At 36.8% G+C, this 15,860-nt stretch overlaps 1 protein-coding gene across 1 annotated transcript; it reads left to right on the top strand.

Moving 5' to 3' along the window:
- Window positions 1-1,006: 1,006 nt before the first annotated feature.
- On the top strand, window positions 1,007-15,618 carry LOC133186802 (uncharacterized). The gene is made up of 17 exons (XM_061322130.1): window positions 1,007-1,035; window positions 2,054-3,421; window positions 3,604-4,467; window positions 4,669-4,981; window positions 5,635-7,203; window positions 7,478-7,776; window positions 7,955-8,001; window positions 8,912-9,065; window positions 9,914-10,077; window positions 10,266-10,420; window positions 11,629-11,709; window positions 11,787-11,898; window positions 11,986-12,063; window positions 12,224-12,351; window positions 13,374-13,490; window positions 13,907-14,017; window positions 15,105-15,618. The coding sequence occupies exons 2-17, from the start codon at window positions 2,062-2,064 to the stop codon at window positions 15,193-15,195; spliced, it is 5,643 nt and encodes a 1,880-aa protein (XP_061178114.1). The 5' UTR covers window positions 1,007-1,035; window positions 2,054-2,061; the 3' UTR covers window positions 15,196-15,618.
- Window positions 15,619-15,860: the final 242 nt, after the last annotated feature.

Below are 15,860 nucleotides of genomic sequence, written 5' to 3'. Positions count from 1 at the left end.
TACATGCAGTTTGTTTCCTACTATATGCATATTTTATTCAACAAAAGTTGAAACTCATGCAGTAGCCTAAATATTATGTCATTTTAGGATATTTATGTATATGGCACTTTTATAGTTGACTTTCTACAGCTTGAGTATCTCTGACGTTTTGTCAGTAAATGCTTGTTTTTTTTTTTTTTATTAGAAATCATCTGAACACAATGAAAATTTGAATAAATTAAAAGTCGAATATCTTGGATATTGGGTAACCCATATCTATTCTTGTTATAACGGCGGCCATTTTGCGTACTGTATTATGGCCAGGTACTGTAGCTTAGTTTTGGAATTATTGAGGGAAATGTTAAATAGTGTAGGCTAATAAATTGTTAACATTGAAGGACAAATGGCTGTAACTTTTGAATTAGAAGATTAATAAAAAATCTGAGATACAGTTTTTAAGTTCAATCTTTAATCTACCTTGAGGCAAAATTACCACTTTGAGGGGTTAAATACAAAAAAGTTGATTTATAAAATATTTATGCATTAAAATTTACATTAATATTTAAATAATTTTGAAATAAGTTATTTATTAAAGTTTAAATTACGATAATTAAATAGTAAATTTAACAAGCTTTCAAATGATATATACTTTCATTATGTTATCTTTGATAATGAAAGAATTACATGCAAATTAAATTCTGGCATTTGGAAACCTTTGGTGTATCCTTTGACTCATTATTACCGATGATTACGGCATTTCACACGTTAGCTATGCGTTCCCTGCAGGCCTCAGTATTGTTATGTGCTTTATTTTTCAGTCTTTATCTACATCTTTTTATCGCTTCAATAATTAGCGCTATCAATCGATCGATGAATGAAAAGCATTGATTTACTTGGAGAACATTGTTTACTAGTAACAAAATGGACGATTGTTGACTGGTTGCTCCGATGGTTGGTGCACGTACTCTACGGCATTAAGCATGGGAACCAGTTATGATGAAACGTTCGCAGGGGTCTGTCAAGTTGTCATTATGATTATGCGGTAACACATTACACGTAAGTTTACTCATCCTACGCATTCTGTAATATAGTTCGACTGTAGTTTGAAACATTGATTATATGGTGAAATTTTCAACGGTTTTTTAGTTATTAATGCAAGCATTCCATTCCGAATTACCTCTGTTTAATGAGTGGTATTTTAATATATTGCAAAGATCCTTCATTGGTCACATTAAAATAGATAAGAAAGACTTAGTGGTTTGAATAGAGAGAGAAGAAAAGGTTATTGTTTATGTATATTGATATAGATCTGTAAATCTGTAAATGTCTTGATATTAAACAGGTCCAGCACAATCTCTTGATTTAGCTACAAATAGCTATATAGCTTTATCAAGCTATTCAAAATAGCTTGATAAAGCTATTTATATGCAGTTTTTCAGAAAAATATTTCTTGTAAGAAATAGACTAAAAGTTGCATGTATTTGACAATTCATATATGTACTATGGGCTATCAAGACAACAACCAAAATCAAAGATAGTTCTAACATTGCAGCATTTGAATACTTTTAAGCAAAAGATGTATTTCCATTTTTTGAGTAACTGTACACTAACTTGTGTGTGTTGAGGTGTGGATAAGTATGATTGGTTCTCATTGTACTGAATTATTACCAATCAGTTATCTTGTTGACCATAATTGGCCTCCTTTATAATTTCATAGAAGAAGTAACTGTATCAGTTGCTTTATATAGCCCCAAAACGTTTAGAACTTTGAGTACAAAGTCTCTTAAGGAGACGCAATTTGATGAGTGATTTCTACATGCATTATTTTCAGAAGAGTTCAAGGTTGAATATTATCACTGCACCAAGGTGCGACTTTTTGTGCATGCTGAGAAAATAACATATTAAGAAAAAAAGTGTGATAAAATAGCTAAATCAAGCTATTCTGAATAGCTTAATGAAGCTATATAGCTAAATCAAGCTATATAGCTAAATCAAGAGATTGTGCCTGACCTGTTAAAATCTGAAATTTGGAGTAATTATTTGTTCCATCTCCATGCATTTCTAATTCTTACAGTGATAAGGATGGAGGATAACCCTTCTCCAGAGGAGATCAGAAAGAGAAGATTAGCATACTTTGAACTGAACAACTCTAGTCTTGCAGCAAGTGCAGCATTTGAGAAGGAAACAGGCTTAAACACTTTGAATCTCAAAGAAAAGTCTAGCGACTTGGAGGGAAAGCTCACCCAGACTCAGCCACTCGCTGATGATAATTTTGAGCAGAAATCTACAAGGAATCAATTTTTGAGTTACCAAAATCATTTAAGTGCCACAGACAAGAGAGAAGCAAGTCACAGTCTGGAGAGATTGCCAACAAGGAAAATATCAAATGAGGCCACACCAAAGGAGGCAACTGCAATAAGAGCAGAGATCAGAGATTTCACAGACAAAGGAGAGGGGGAGAAGTCAAAGACAGATAGTTTTACGTTGTTGAGAGAGGAACTGAGAGCTAAAGCTCAGTGTGGGGATGAGGAGGGGTATAACAGTGCAGTAGAAAGACTGATAAGTCTGGCCAAACAGGAGATAGCAGAGAGTGAGAACCAGAAAAATTCCAGTCAGAATTCCGCAAAAGCCAGGTACTCGGAGCACTCACCTCGATATCTTCATCATGGAGAAACCTCCCTCCAGAAAAAAACAACATCAAGTTCTCAGGTCTCTCCAAAAATTGATTATGTTTCATCAAAGAAAGAAAATCTTTCACCCATTGCTGTGGAATATGAAGACTTCTTTAGTAAATCTTCAAAACTCAAGAATTCTGGTAAGAGTCCTCAGGTTAAGGAGTCTCTCGAGGAAACTGAGCCTCATCAGTTGTTCCAGAAATCTCTTGGAAATGTGGACGATTTAGGTCTGTCTACTCACAGGCCAGAGGAAAAGCCTGTCAAGTCAATTGAGAACTTTATCCCAGGAGAGATGAGACAGGTATTAGGGGAAGAGAAGTACAACGAATTCCTGAAAAAATCCACAAAGGACATAGATCATCTTAATAGTGATAGGAGTTCATCTGTTGAGGAGAAATTACAGAAACCAGAAAAGCCAAAACTTCCAGAGAAGCCAAAACATCTAAAAAATGAATCAGGGCTGAAACTAAGTATTGAAAAGGACATTAGTATGGAAAGAAAATCAGAAAAAGAGAAACCAAGACTAAACAGACCCAGATTTGAACCCTCTAATATTTACAGTCAGGAAAATGAGGATGAGGCAGAAAACCTCAGTTTACCTCCATCCTTTCGTAATGGATATGAATCAGTTCACAGAAATGTTGTCTTTTCTTCTGATGAGATTTATCACCAGGCCTACCTAGGACAAAGTCCACCAGTAAACAAAAGTTACCATGGTAACCCTGTCCACCTTTCAAGAGATTACAGTAACGGACAGACAACATCAGGTAATAATAAAATCCATTCATTGTGAATTTGTAAATTGTGTGGCCCTATGCTCCCCACATAGTAAACAGGAGCAAGTTAGTAAGAAGTAATTGTGATTTGTAAGTTTTAAAATCACATTTATGTATCACTTTTATTTGGTATTTCATTCATGCATATTTCTCAGGAATTCATTTTTTTACAGCTCCAAGAAGTAGTGCAGCTGTTGGAGGACATAGCTACCCTGTACCAATGTTTTCTCCCTCCCAGCTTGATCAGTCTCCCTTCCCCTCCTCACAGGTTCCCCCACATCATTACAGAACACCTTACCCTCCACAAGAGGAGATCATGTACACAGCCAGAAGTCAGCAGTCAGAATTGTATAGACAGATGTATTCAGGGGTAACCCCAAGGCCTGCTGTAGCAGACAGCAAACTGATGGACAAACCTGATATTGTTGATCCCAATATGTATAAGCCTTGGCCCCCAGAAGTACCTCCACAACAGTTCTATGACAGTTTCATGCCACACAATATCCCCAGATCCCAAGATAACAGATACTTGGCTCCACACATGTCTCACCCTCTAGAGGGCAATCACTTTCCTTATCCAGTCTCCCATATGCCAGACAATTATTACCCAGTACCCCCAGTTCCACACTCTCCAGACAGTCGCTATGTTCCCCAGGTTCCACAGTCACCAGATGGTCGGTACATGCCTTTCCAGGTCCCAAGGCCCCCCAGTGTACCTTTTGTCCACAGTGCAGGTGATGCAAGTAAGCACTATCAAAGGAGGCATGAAATGATGCATCATGGACCTCCAACATATCCACCTCAATCTCCAGTCGTACCTGGACCAGAAGGAGAGGGGGGTTTTCCTCATCCACCTCAGAGGCATGGTGGAATACCTTATCCTCCACCTCCAGTGAATGTGGATTTAGCATCATATTTCAGTTTCTTGGCTGCTCAAGGATATCCTGTGCCGTACCCTGTACCTGTCCCAGGATTGGACAAGAAACAGCCCAATGCAGACCCCGAGAATAAAGAATCACAGGAAAAAGAAAATGGAGGTAAATCTATGCCATGTTTAAAGATCACACAGCGGAATAGAAAATACCTAATGTATTTTTTACTACACATGATGTAAATGCTCCATATGTTTTTCTTACAGCATAATTTTTCTGATGAAAATGTTAAATTGAAAGCCTAGTGTGTTTAGTACATGTGTTTTGTTGAATCTTTCACTTAGCCTTCTGTCTGTACATGTTTAGATGAAGAGATGCTGGATATGATGATCCCACACCCTCCTCTACAAAGGAAAGACTCCTCAGAAAAGACCATCCACAGAAAATCCTCACCTAGGAAGATTGTAACTCAAGAGGAAGTGAAGAAAACTGAGGGGCTGCCAGGGAAGAAGAAGAGTGCACAGAAAACAGACAATAAGAAACAGGAGGGGAAATCTGTCAGTCAGAAACATGAAGGGAAATCCAGCACTCAACAACACGAGGGAAAATCCATCACTCAGAAACAGCAGAATTCCTCACAGAGACATGTAGAGGAGATCAGGCAGTTCCATGAACAAAGGTTAACTTGTCTTAGTCATCAATTTTACATCTAGTCTTAGTCATCAACTTTACTTGAACAAAGGTTAACTAGTCTAAGTCATCAATTTTACATCTAGTCTTAGTCATCAACTTTACTTGAACAAAGGTTAACTAGTCTAAGTCATCAATTTTACATCTAGTCTTAGTCATCAACTTTACTTGAACAAAGGTTAACTAGTCTAAGTCATCAATTTTACATCTAGTCTTAGTCATCAACTTTACTTGAACAAAGGTTAACTAGTCTAAGTCATCAATTTTACATCTAGTCTTAGTCATCAACTTTACTTGAACAAAGGTTAACTAGTCTAAGTCATCAATTTTACATCTAGTCTTAGTCATCAACTTTACTTGAATAAAGGTTAACTAGTCTTAGACATCAAATTTAGAAAGCAATAGCAACAGAATTTAAAGATCTTCTTGTATTAAGGAAATGTATCTTTATCATCTTTAGTTATTTGATTTGTAAGTATTTGTACTTAAATGAACAAATCAAAATTTACAGAAAGGTGTTAGTCTGCAGGGGTATATTTCCTGAATGAATTTTTCTTGTGTATTTAGCTTAAATTACCCCCACATCTAAATTTCCACATAAGCAGTGTACGTCTGTTATATTTTTGTATTCTATGTTTTCAGGCGACAGCAGGAGGCAGAAGAAGATGCGCTGTTAGAGAAACAAAGAAAATTTGCCAAGTCTTCTATTGACCGATACTTTTCCTCTCTGGAGAAGCTATACTACCGGGACAGACAAGAGGATATCAGAGAGGAAGTGGAGCTGGAGGAAATTCTGGAGGACTCACCACGGAAACAGGAGACAGAGGTCAACACAGAGGTCAACACGCAGGTCAGCAAAGCCACCAGTGTCAAAGCTGAGGGAATCACTGAGAGAATGAATAAAATGGGACTAGATCTGTCATTTCTGAGAGAAACAAAGAAAAGACCTGAGGAGTCCCAGATTGAGGGGAAGTCGGTGTTAGTATGTGAGGATTGTGGGGAGGTAAACAAGGCCTACATGAGCTGGTGTGGAGACTGTGGTGAATCCCTGGCAGGAGTGGAGGTCACGATAATAAAGAAGTCCAAACCTCCCAGGGTAGCAAAGAAAGAGAGGACGTTCTCAAAGAAGAAGGTCCCCAGTGTACCTAGTGATAGCTCTAGTAATAAGTCAAGTCAGAATGATCAATTCAGGGTGATAAAAAAAGAAAGCCAGGACAGTGGTGTACCCTCCAGTGAGGAGCGAGAGAACACACAGGCAGGGAGGGAGATAGAGGAAATATTTGAACATGTCACCGACCCAGTGATGAAGGGATTTATAAATTCTTACTTCAGGAAAAAACATAGTGAGCTTTTACAAAACCCTGATGTATCAGACCAAGTGGAGGATCTCTGTAAGAGAAATGATCATAAGGAGGGGAAAAAGTCTCAAAGTGAGAGTGAGGCAGAAGATCATATAGAGGTATTGGATGAAAACAATGTTTCTAAAAATCATCATTCAAATAATGACATTGATATGAATGATGAAGATCTATCAAAATATATGGACAATGAAGAAGTTTGGTTCCACGAGAGAGAAAAACCAAAAGAGAAACCTCTCAAACATAAAAGATCAGCCCCTATAGATGTGGAAGTGTTTAGTGTGCAGGAGAGCAGGCAACAAAGAGATACATGTCGGAGTCAGGAAAAAATTGTCCCCAGTCTGAATCTGTGTATGAGCAGTGACGAGGACAAACCGAGGCCTGCTCTGGATGTTTCTACAGACAGCGAAGACTGGCAGGATTTCTTCCTACCAAAACAAGTGGGGGTCAAAGTGGAAATACCAAAGGAACCTGAGGAAACCAGACCATTCCTGGAGCAGGTGATTGGAGACATGAGATCATCTTCACCAACAAAGTCAAAGTCTAGAAATACCAGACCAGAGAGGAGTGGGAAAATGGTGAAGAGCATTGTTAGGGAATCTATAGAGGCCCCAGGATATGAGAGGAAATGGCAGAGGTCTAGTATTGCCTGGTCATCTTATCATACCAGGGAACTAAGTACAAAGTCAAGCCTCCCCCCTCAGAGGCCAGGGAGTGCAGGGGTAGCCAGGAGAGGGGGCAAAGGTAATACCTCGGGTAGTACAGAGAACCTGGCAAGCAGGCCAAGGAGTGGGGGACCTCAGAAGAGACCCGCCCTGAAGTCTAGACCACTCAGTGCAGACCCTAAAGTCAGGTAAGCTCAAATGGATTTGTTTATAGAGTCAAGTAAGATTAATGGTACTATAGACAATGTTCAAATGGATTTGGTAATGGAGTACAAGTAAGATTAATGGTACCATAGAAAATGTTACACAGACCACAAATCAGGATGTACTGTTTGGCTAAATCAGACTTTCACATTGTACAGAGTAAAACAAAATGTTTAGAAATTCGTAAATTGTGTGTTGAGTGGAGGCCCTTCAGTATTCTTTAATCTATATACAAGATAATCTCACTTTATGATATAGGAGCACCAGACAAGACTCCCGAGACGTATCCAGTGTGGATTTACCTGGGGATTTATCTGTAGATATACCTGTGGACTTACCTGTGGAGTCAGCACCTGTAGAGGAGGAGGATCCTCCATCAATAGAACAGGTAGAGGAGGAGAGGACACAGAGTGCCTCATCAGAAGAGGGGCAGAAAAACCCAGGGATCAGAGTTCTGGATGTCACATACCCCAAGGTAACCCAGGATAGTCCCTCCTCAGACCTCCCGGGGCTCGTGGACCACCGGCTGCAAGAACCCGAGACGGTAACTCCAGCAGGTGTGTACAAATTTTTGTCCTCAGTCCTAAATATTTTTTTGTTTGAAAAGTTTGAAAGAAAGAAGATAATTAGCACTATATTTGAGGAGGGTATGTAAATTCACTGTGTAGTTGCCAATTAGTAGTTGACAAATTAGTTGAGGAATTTTGTTAAATTTTTCCCTTGTCCTTTTCTCAGCTGATGCTGCCAGTGTGTTGAATGCCTACCATAAGTATCATGAAATGGTGAGTCTATATCCTTAACAAACATACATGTCTATTTCTTTGAACATTCTAATGGCATTAGTCACTATACTCTCCACAAAAGAAGTTTGGGATGGTATATAGGAATCACCTTGTCCGTTTGTCTGTCCCTATGTCCTTGCAACTTTGTCCTGGCTATAACTGAAATGAAAAATCATTGGAAGCTCATACTTGGTACAGAGATTGCTTATGACCCAAGAGTGTGTCTGACCTTGATCCAAGGTAATTCCAGCAAGTTTAAGGTAACTTTTTCAGAAAAAGTAAAAAATTCTTGTCTGGACTATAACTTTGTAAAATAGAATCATCAGAAGCTCATTCTTGGTATGTAGATTATTCATGACAAGAGGGTGTGTCTCGACTTGACCCAAGGTCATTCTGCCAAGTTCATGGTCATTGGCAGAAAAATTATAAAATTTTTGTCCAGGCTATAACTTTGTAATGGAGAATCATTGGAAGCTCATACTTGGTACTAAGATTGTTTATAACCTGAGGGTTTGTCATAACCTTGACCCAAGCTCATTGTGGAAAATTCAAGGTCACTGGTATAAAAAGTGTAAAATTCATGACAGGTCTATAATTTTCTAATGGAGAAGCTTTGGATATCCATATTTCAGTAAAAGATTTCTTATGACCAGGGTATCTGTCATTTTTTTTATCCAAGGTCTTTTTGGCAAGTTCAAGGTCACATTTACAAAATTAGAATGGTCTCTTTAACAAAACTGCATTGGGGTGGGGATATTATTTTGTTAGCTCGCTCACAGTACCTTGAGTTAATTTGAGATCTTAGATAAAACACAACTTTCAAAAATAAGAAATGTTTCCTCTTTCTACAGAACACTTACAAATTGATATTAAAAAAAAAAATGATGAGACATGATAAATTTGATTTCAGACCCCACGTATCCGGGATGGCAATTTTTCGGTGTGGTTGTGTCTCCCGGATGAGCTACTGTTGAATGTTTTGTCATATCTCCCTCACTCAGATCTGATCAAGTGTGCTCGGACTTGTCAACATTTTTACCGAGTCTGCATGGACAACACTCTATGTAAGTACAGACAAATGACGCATATAGATGAATAGCATCCTTAATGGGTTAGAAAAAGTAAAATGCTTTAATGAATTAGATAAACACATATCCTTATCAGAAATATCAAGTGCTATTTCAAAAATAAAAGTTGGAGAAGTTTCAGGTGTAGTCAATATTTTTAATGATGTGATTAAGACTGGTCAAACTTCTCCTTTACTTTGCTTTCACATAATTTTTAAAAGCTACCTTACTGTTGGCCACTATCTTAAATTGTGGTCATCGGACTGCATAACACCTATCCATAAAAGTAGTGACATCTGCGATCCAAATAACTACAGAGGCATAACAGTTATGAATGCTATTGGTTAATTGTTTGATAAAATAATTGACATTTGATAGTTAGATAAATTTCTTACAAAACATACCACATGTACTTGCCTATAAGTCGGTCCACATATAAGTCGGTTGTATTAGATTAATTCAGTCAGAAGAATTATCCATTGACCGGCTCATAAGTTGGTGCAGTACGAGTATTTCACCAGAATTTGTATCCAATTTCAGATTTATATTCTATTGTATTTACCTGTGTTTCAAAGTACATTTATCCAAACACTACATTCAAGAATGGCCTTTTTACTTCAGATTATACTGTGACAAAAAGTTAACAATCTATTGCACCTTTCAACAAAACTTTGATTTTGTAACATACAGTACATGTACCTTCTCATTTTTACAAGTTTTAGGCCCTGGTTGATTCTCCTATGCCAGCTTGACACGATTGAACAACACAGTTTTGTGAATACAGAACAAGATAGGTATTTGAATATATATACAATTTAGTCAGTTTTGTTGCACTGATTTTACAGGGCGCTACATCACAATTAAAAAGAATCACAACTTAACAGATGAGTCTTTGGAACAAATTGGTAGACATCGTCCTGTCAGCCTTGCTTTGATTCAGTGTCATGGTGACTACATTACTGCCAAAGGCCTACGTAACCTCTTCAGGGCCTGTGCCAGCTCTCTTAAGGTGAGTAACTGCAGGGATGTCCTTATACTGTAAATAAATTCATTATTGTGGTAATATTATCAGCTTTCTTGTTTTGAGAATGATTAGAAAGCATATTGTAGAAAATGTATTTGTATGATTTTTATTTGTAGGAAATTTAGTTTCTTTTTCTGAAGTTCTATGTATGTAATGTTGAGGTATCTTTGTAGGAGTTGAACTTTTTTGGCTGTAGCCGGGGGGCCCTGATGGGGGACTGTATCCTCCTCCATGCCACCTCTCACTGTAAGGGACTGACCCACATTGATGCCAGCTGGTGTAATGTCTCTGACAGTGGTATAGGAGCTCTGGCCAACTCCTCAAACAGGTAAAAACTACAAAACTACATCACATGATTCAAAGACTGCTTCAGAATATTTAATATTAATGAATAATGATGACTGTCATTTTTATACACCCTTGACCTTCTCTTGATGGGCTGCATTATGGTATAGGCTTTCCAGTCTGTAAGTCTGCCTGTTAGTTTGTTTGTTTGTTTTTTTATGTCTGAGTCATATGTTGCTTGCACACTGTATGGTCAAGGATGATCAAACCATGTCAGTTGATGCATCCGGGGGGGGGGGGGGGGGGGGGGGGGGGGGGGAATGTCGGAACCTAAACGTAGGTCACCTTGGTTCTCATTTTGGAATTTTTTTGCTATTCTTAGTCAAATAGCTTGCACACTAAAAGTTTGGGACTATCAGTCATGGTCAGTTGATGCATTTGGGGATGGAGGAGGACTGCTGTTGCTTAAAAGTTTTATGATATAGCTCCATTGTAGAATTTTATGGTTGTGTGTAGTCATATTGTGTTTGAATCGTATCTTGCACACTATGAGGCTTAAGTCCATCAAATCATGAATTTTGTTTTTAATCGTTGAGTAGTAGATTAAAAAAATTTAAGAAATCTCTTTGGTTTTTCTGTACATTATAGAGAAATCCAGATGTATTACATAACTTTATTCCAATATAGTTACAATATTACAGGATGACAACTTGTAGCTGTGAATATTATTACTTAAGTTTCTGTCAATTCATTGTCTACAGAAATATATCAGATTGATCCAATTCATAGCATAATGAAATGAGATTGATCCATAGACAGTAACAAAACTAGTAAGTGCTTTATTTCTCAAGGACCATAATTGGGGAAACATACGCACAAAAACTGATGATCAAAATATCAAGTTGGTTAGGCATTGGCCATATTGCAGGATTTACCAGTAAATTTTCACATGCTGGACACCGAATTTCATTGTGTCATATTTTAACCAATAAAAAGTGCAAGGGAATATAAGAATAAATTGATGTGCATCATACAGTTCAGGATGGGTGTATCATGTACCCTGGCAGTGCACTTTATTTATCGATGAGTGATTGTGACAAACTTTTTTTTGCTTATATATATACATGTATGTATATGCATCTTGCATTTAAAATAGCATAGGTGATGTAAAGCTTTCTCCAAGACCTTTAAAAACACAGATTTACCATTATTGTTTGATGATGTGTACCTGACAATGAATTGTTTTTTTAGGTTGGAGAGTCTTTGTATCAGTGGATGTCAAATGATCACAAATGAAGGACTGATAACAGTCATCAAAAAACATGGAAAATGGTGAGAATCCTTGACAGTCATTAGACTCTGCACACATCTGAGTCAGACCTTTTCATTGGTTGATTGCTGTTTTACAGGCTCCGAGTCTTGGAAATGTTTGGATGTTTCAACATTAAAGCAAATGGAATAGAATATCTGGCAGCAAACTGTATCAACTTAAAGACTCTGAATCTGGGACAGTGTTACAAGGTGAGCAATTTACTGCCTCAAGATCAGCTAATGGAGGAGGATTTGGGAAATTTTTCACTGCTAATAGTTCTGAGTGTTTATTTGTAGTTGACAGATTCGGTGATTTCACGTTTGTCCACCAGTCTTAGTAAAGTGGAAACCCTGGATTTACGGGGCTGTAAAAAGGTAATGATTTGCTAGTGATTTGGGCCCTACCAATGATTATTAAAAACAATATTCATAGAAGTTTAAAATAAGAAGAAACAGGTTCTATCACCACCTTTTAAGAAATAAGAAGTAAACATATAAAGGTATATTTGACATAATGTGGAATTATTGCTTTCAGATAAAAGACAACTGCATAAGATATATAGTGAAGTACTGTAATCGCCTTCAAACTATAATCCTAGCCAACTGTCCAAATATCACTGATATCTCACTTCTAGAGATATCCACATATCTAAAGGATATCAGGTCAGTGAATTTCTACATCTTCAAAGGACATCAGATATTTTAACAGATAACTCATTCCTGGCAAAATTATTTTCTCACAAGGACATCAGGTTAGTCAACCGTAAATATGTCATTGCTGAAGATATACAGGACATTAGGATTAGTTAAACAAAAATATCTCATTGATATTTAAAGAATACCAGGATAGACAATCACAGATAACTCATGGCCGTAGGAACGGGGGGGGGGGGGGGGGGGGCTGTGCCCCCCCCCCCTCCAATAATTTTGCCGATATATAGATTACTATAGGAAACATAGATACTATATGCTTGTGCCCCCTCAATAAAAACGTCTGATGACCTTTTTTTTCTTTTTTTTTTTTTTGCTTGTCAGAAAATTTTTGGTAGTGCCCCCTCAACTGTCGACTGAAAATGTATGGCAGTGCCCCCCCCCCCCCCCCCAAACTGAATTTGCTTCCTACGGGCCTGTAACTCACTGCTAGAGGTATCTACATATCCACATAAAGGACATCAGTCAATCAGATATCTCACTGCTAGAGGTATCTAAATATCCACATAAAAGACATCAGTCAATTACAGATATCTCACTGCCAGAGGTATCCACATATCCACATAAAAGATATCAGACAATCACAGATATCTCACTGCTAGAGGTATCTACATTTCCACATAAAGAACATCACATATAAAGGACATAAGTCAGTCACAGTGTATAAGGGACATCAGGTTTGTAAATTACACAAATTGATCTTATCAATTTAGGCAAGATCAATATACAATGTACATTGTACAGAATGTGATGAAATTAGGAGAGTTTGGTAAGTAAAGTCTGACAGTTAAATGAGCACAAGGAATGTATTGGTTGCCCTGTTTACTGTTCAGAATTATGGATACAGTGTTTTAAACTTAATGTGCACATATCTTTAAATCTTCAGTGTCTCCAAATCAAAAATCAAGGAATGTGTTTGTTTCCAAATACTAGTAATTGAAAATAAATTGTTCTGTATAAAATTTTCTTTTTAGGAGCATAGATGTGTGTGGTTGTAGACATGTGACAGATGGAGGTGTCCGGGCCCTCGCTAACAACTGTACAAATCTCCGGAGTATTGATATCAGCTCTACAGGGTGTACTCACAGAAGGTTAGACTTCATAGCTGTATTCAAATCTGTATGTAACCACCCCCTAACTCTTCAATGTATGAAGGGCCATATTTTTGGAAAACAAATATTGTTGGAGCAACATGAGGAAAATTTATGACATTTGGACAAAGGCAAAGGGATTTAAGTTGTTAAAATCTTGTCTGGGCAATAACTCTTGTTAAATTAGGAATTATTTTAAGTTCACACTGGATACAAAAGTGTTGCTCATGACCAGAGAAAAAGTCATAAAACTGACATGCATGTTTTAAGGATACCCTTATGAGGGCACCATTGAAAATGCTTTATACATGTATGCATAATTTTCAGAATTAAGAGGGAAAATTTTGATTAATTCAAAGGAAATTCAGGCAAATGAATATGCTTTGATTACTAAATAAGAGGATTTTTTTTTTCAGTGTTTTGATGATGGCCAATTTTTGCAGCCCGAGGTTGGAGTCGGTAAAGTTAAACTTCCTGTCTGACGTCACGGAGCATTCAGTAATTAAACTGATAAAACACAGCAAAAGGCACGTAAATCTGATAAACTGATAAAACACTGCAAAAGGCATGTAAATCTGATAAACTGATGAAACACAACAAAGGGCACGTAAATCTGATAAACTGATAAAACACAGCAAAAGGCATGTAAATTTGATAAACTGATGAAACACAGCAAAAGGCACGTAAATCTGATAAACTGATAAAACACTGCAAAAGGCATGTAAATCTGATAAACTGATAAAACACAACAAAGGGCACGTAAATCTGATAAACTGATAAAACACAGCAAAAGGCATGTAAATTTGATAAACTGATGAAACACAGCAAAAGGCATGTAAATCTGATAAACTGATGAAACACTGCAAAAGGCATGTAAATTTGATAAACTGATGAAACACAGCAAAAGGCATGTAAATCTGATAAACTGATAAAACACAGCAAAAGGCATGTAAATTTGATAAACTGATAAAACACTGCAAAAGGCATGTAAATCTGATAAACTGATAAAACACAACAAAAGGCACGTAAATCTGATAAACTGATAAAACACTGCAAAAGGCATGTAAATCTGATAAACTGATAAAACACTGCAAAAGGCACTTAAATCTGATAAACTGATAAAACACAGCAAAAAGGCACGTAAATTTGATAAACTGATGAAACACTGCAAAAGGCATGTAAATTTGATAAACTGATGAAACACTGCAAAAGGCATGTAAATTTGATAAACTGATGAAACACTGCAAAAGGCATGTAAATTTCTACAGAACTATGGACAAGTAGTACATGATTTGTGGAGTATTTTTATGACATTGTCATTTCATACCATTGGCATTAGAATAATTCACTCTGGGTGTCCTGGTATTTAGAATTTAAAAAAAAGAGAGGACATTTCCTCAATTATTTCACTCAATTAAGTGAGAGATCTCTCAGAATATTTGAGATGCATTATGTTTTTAGATGTTTCTTCATATAAAGGCTTTGAATTCCATGTACATGTCTGCAGGAAAATCTATATGACTACGCATGTACTTCATACTTTTAAAAATATGAATACAGGGTCTTTGATGAGAAGAGAGAAATTAAATGAAATCTTTTTTTTTTCTTTTTCAGATTAAAATTGCTCCATTTGTATGGCTGTACAAGTATTAGGTCCCTAGCAAACATCAGAGATGCTAATCCTAATGTCAAAGTGGAAATGTAAAAATAGAAAGACTGGAGGAATTAGAAAATGAGAGCTCCTTCAAATACATGACTTGTATTCTTGTCTCATTCATTGATGTAGGAAGAAGTAGCATTTAAATTATCTAGTCAGATAAACAGAGGGTAGTATGCTGATACATGTAAATGTATTACATTTGTATTGGCACTCAGAACTGCTACTGCAAAATGTAGATTAATGAACTGTTTTAAAAAATTGAAAGGCATAATTTCATTGATTAATTTATAACAAGATTCTTAAACAAAGATCTTGATTGGAGACTTGTTTATGTATACATGTAAACTGTTATAATGTATTTTTATTCTGTGATATGTCAAAGTTCCATCAAATGCCATGTTGTACCATATTTTGCTTGCTCAATGATTTAAATGTATTATCAGAAGGCTGTGATAATTAAATGTATACAATGAATTGTTAAAGAATGTTTTTGTTAAACAAGTGTGGAGTAAGCATTCTACATGTATTTCACTTTGACCTCGGATTATACAAAGCCTCTTATAAAACAGGTTTGGCAAATCAGACACCTGCAGATCTATAGCTTACTGGTCAGAAAAAATTAGGATCTCCGGTTTTTCCGACCAGTTTGAGCTACAGAAGAGCTACAGAACTGTAGGTAAACATTGGAATGAATTTGTTCTCTGTAGGCA

Source organism: Saccostrea echinata, unplaced genomic scaffold, assembly GCF_033153115.1.
Source record: "Saccostrea echinata isolate AGI-Se365-2 ecotype Australia unplaced genomic scaffold, CSIRO_AGI_Sech_v1 ptg000014l, whole genome shotgun sequence".
NCBI lineage: Eukaryota > Metazoa > Mollusca > Bivalvia > Ostreida > Ostreidae > Saccostrea > Saccostrea echinata.
This window is presented reverse-complemented; position numbering and strand designations above follow the sequence as displayed.

Coding starts and splice junctions, on each gene's coding strand:
- LOC133186802 (XM_061322130.1), top strand. CDS start 2,062: ATGGAGGATAACCCTTCTCCAGAGGAGATCAGAAAGAGAAGATTAGCA. Junction 4,468..4,668: donor ACAGGAAAAAGAAAATGGAG/GTAAATCTATGC, acceptor GTACATGTTTAG/ATGAAGAGATGCTGGATATG. Junction 12,064..12,223: donor ATTTACGGGGCTGTAAAAAG/GTAATGATTTGC, acceptor TATTGCTTTCAG/ATAAAAGACAACTGCATAAG.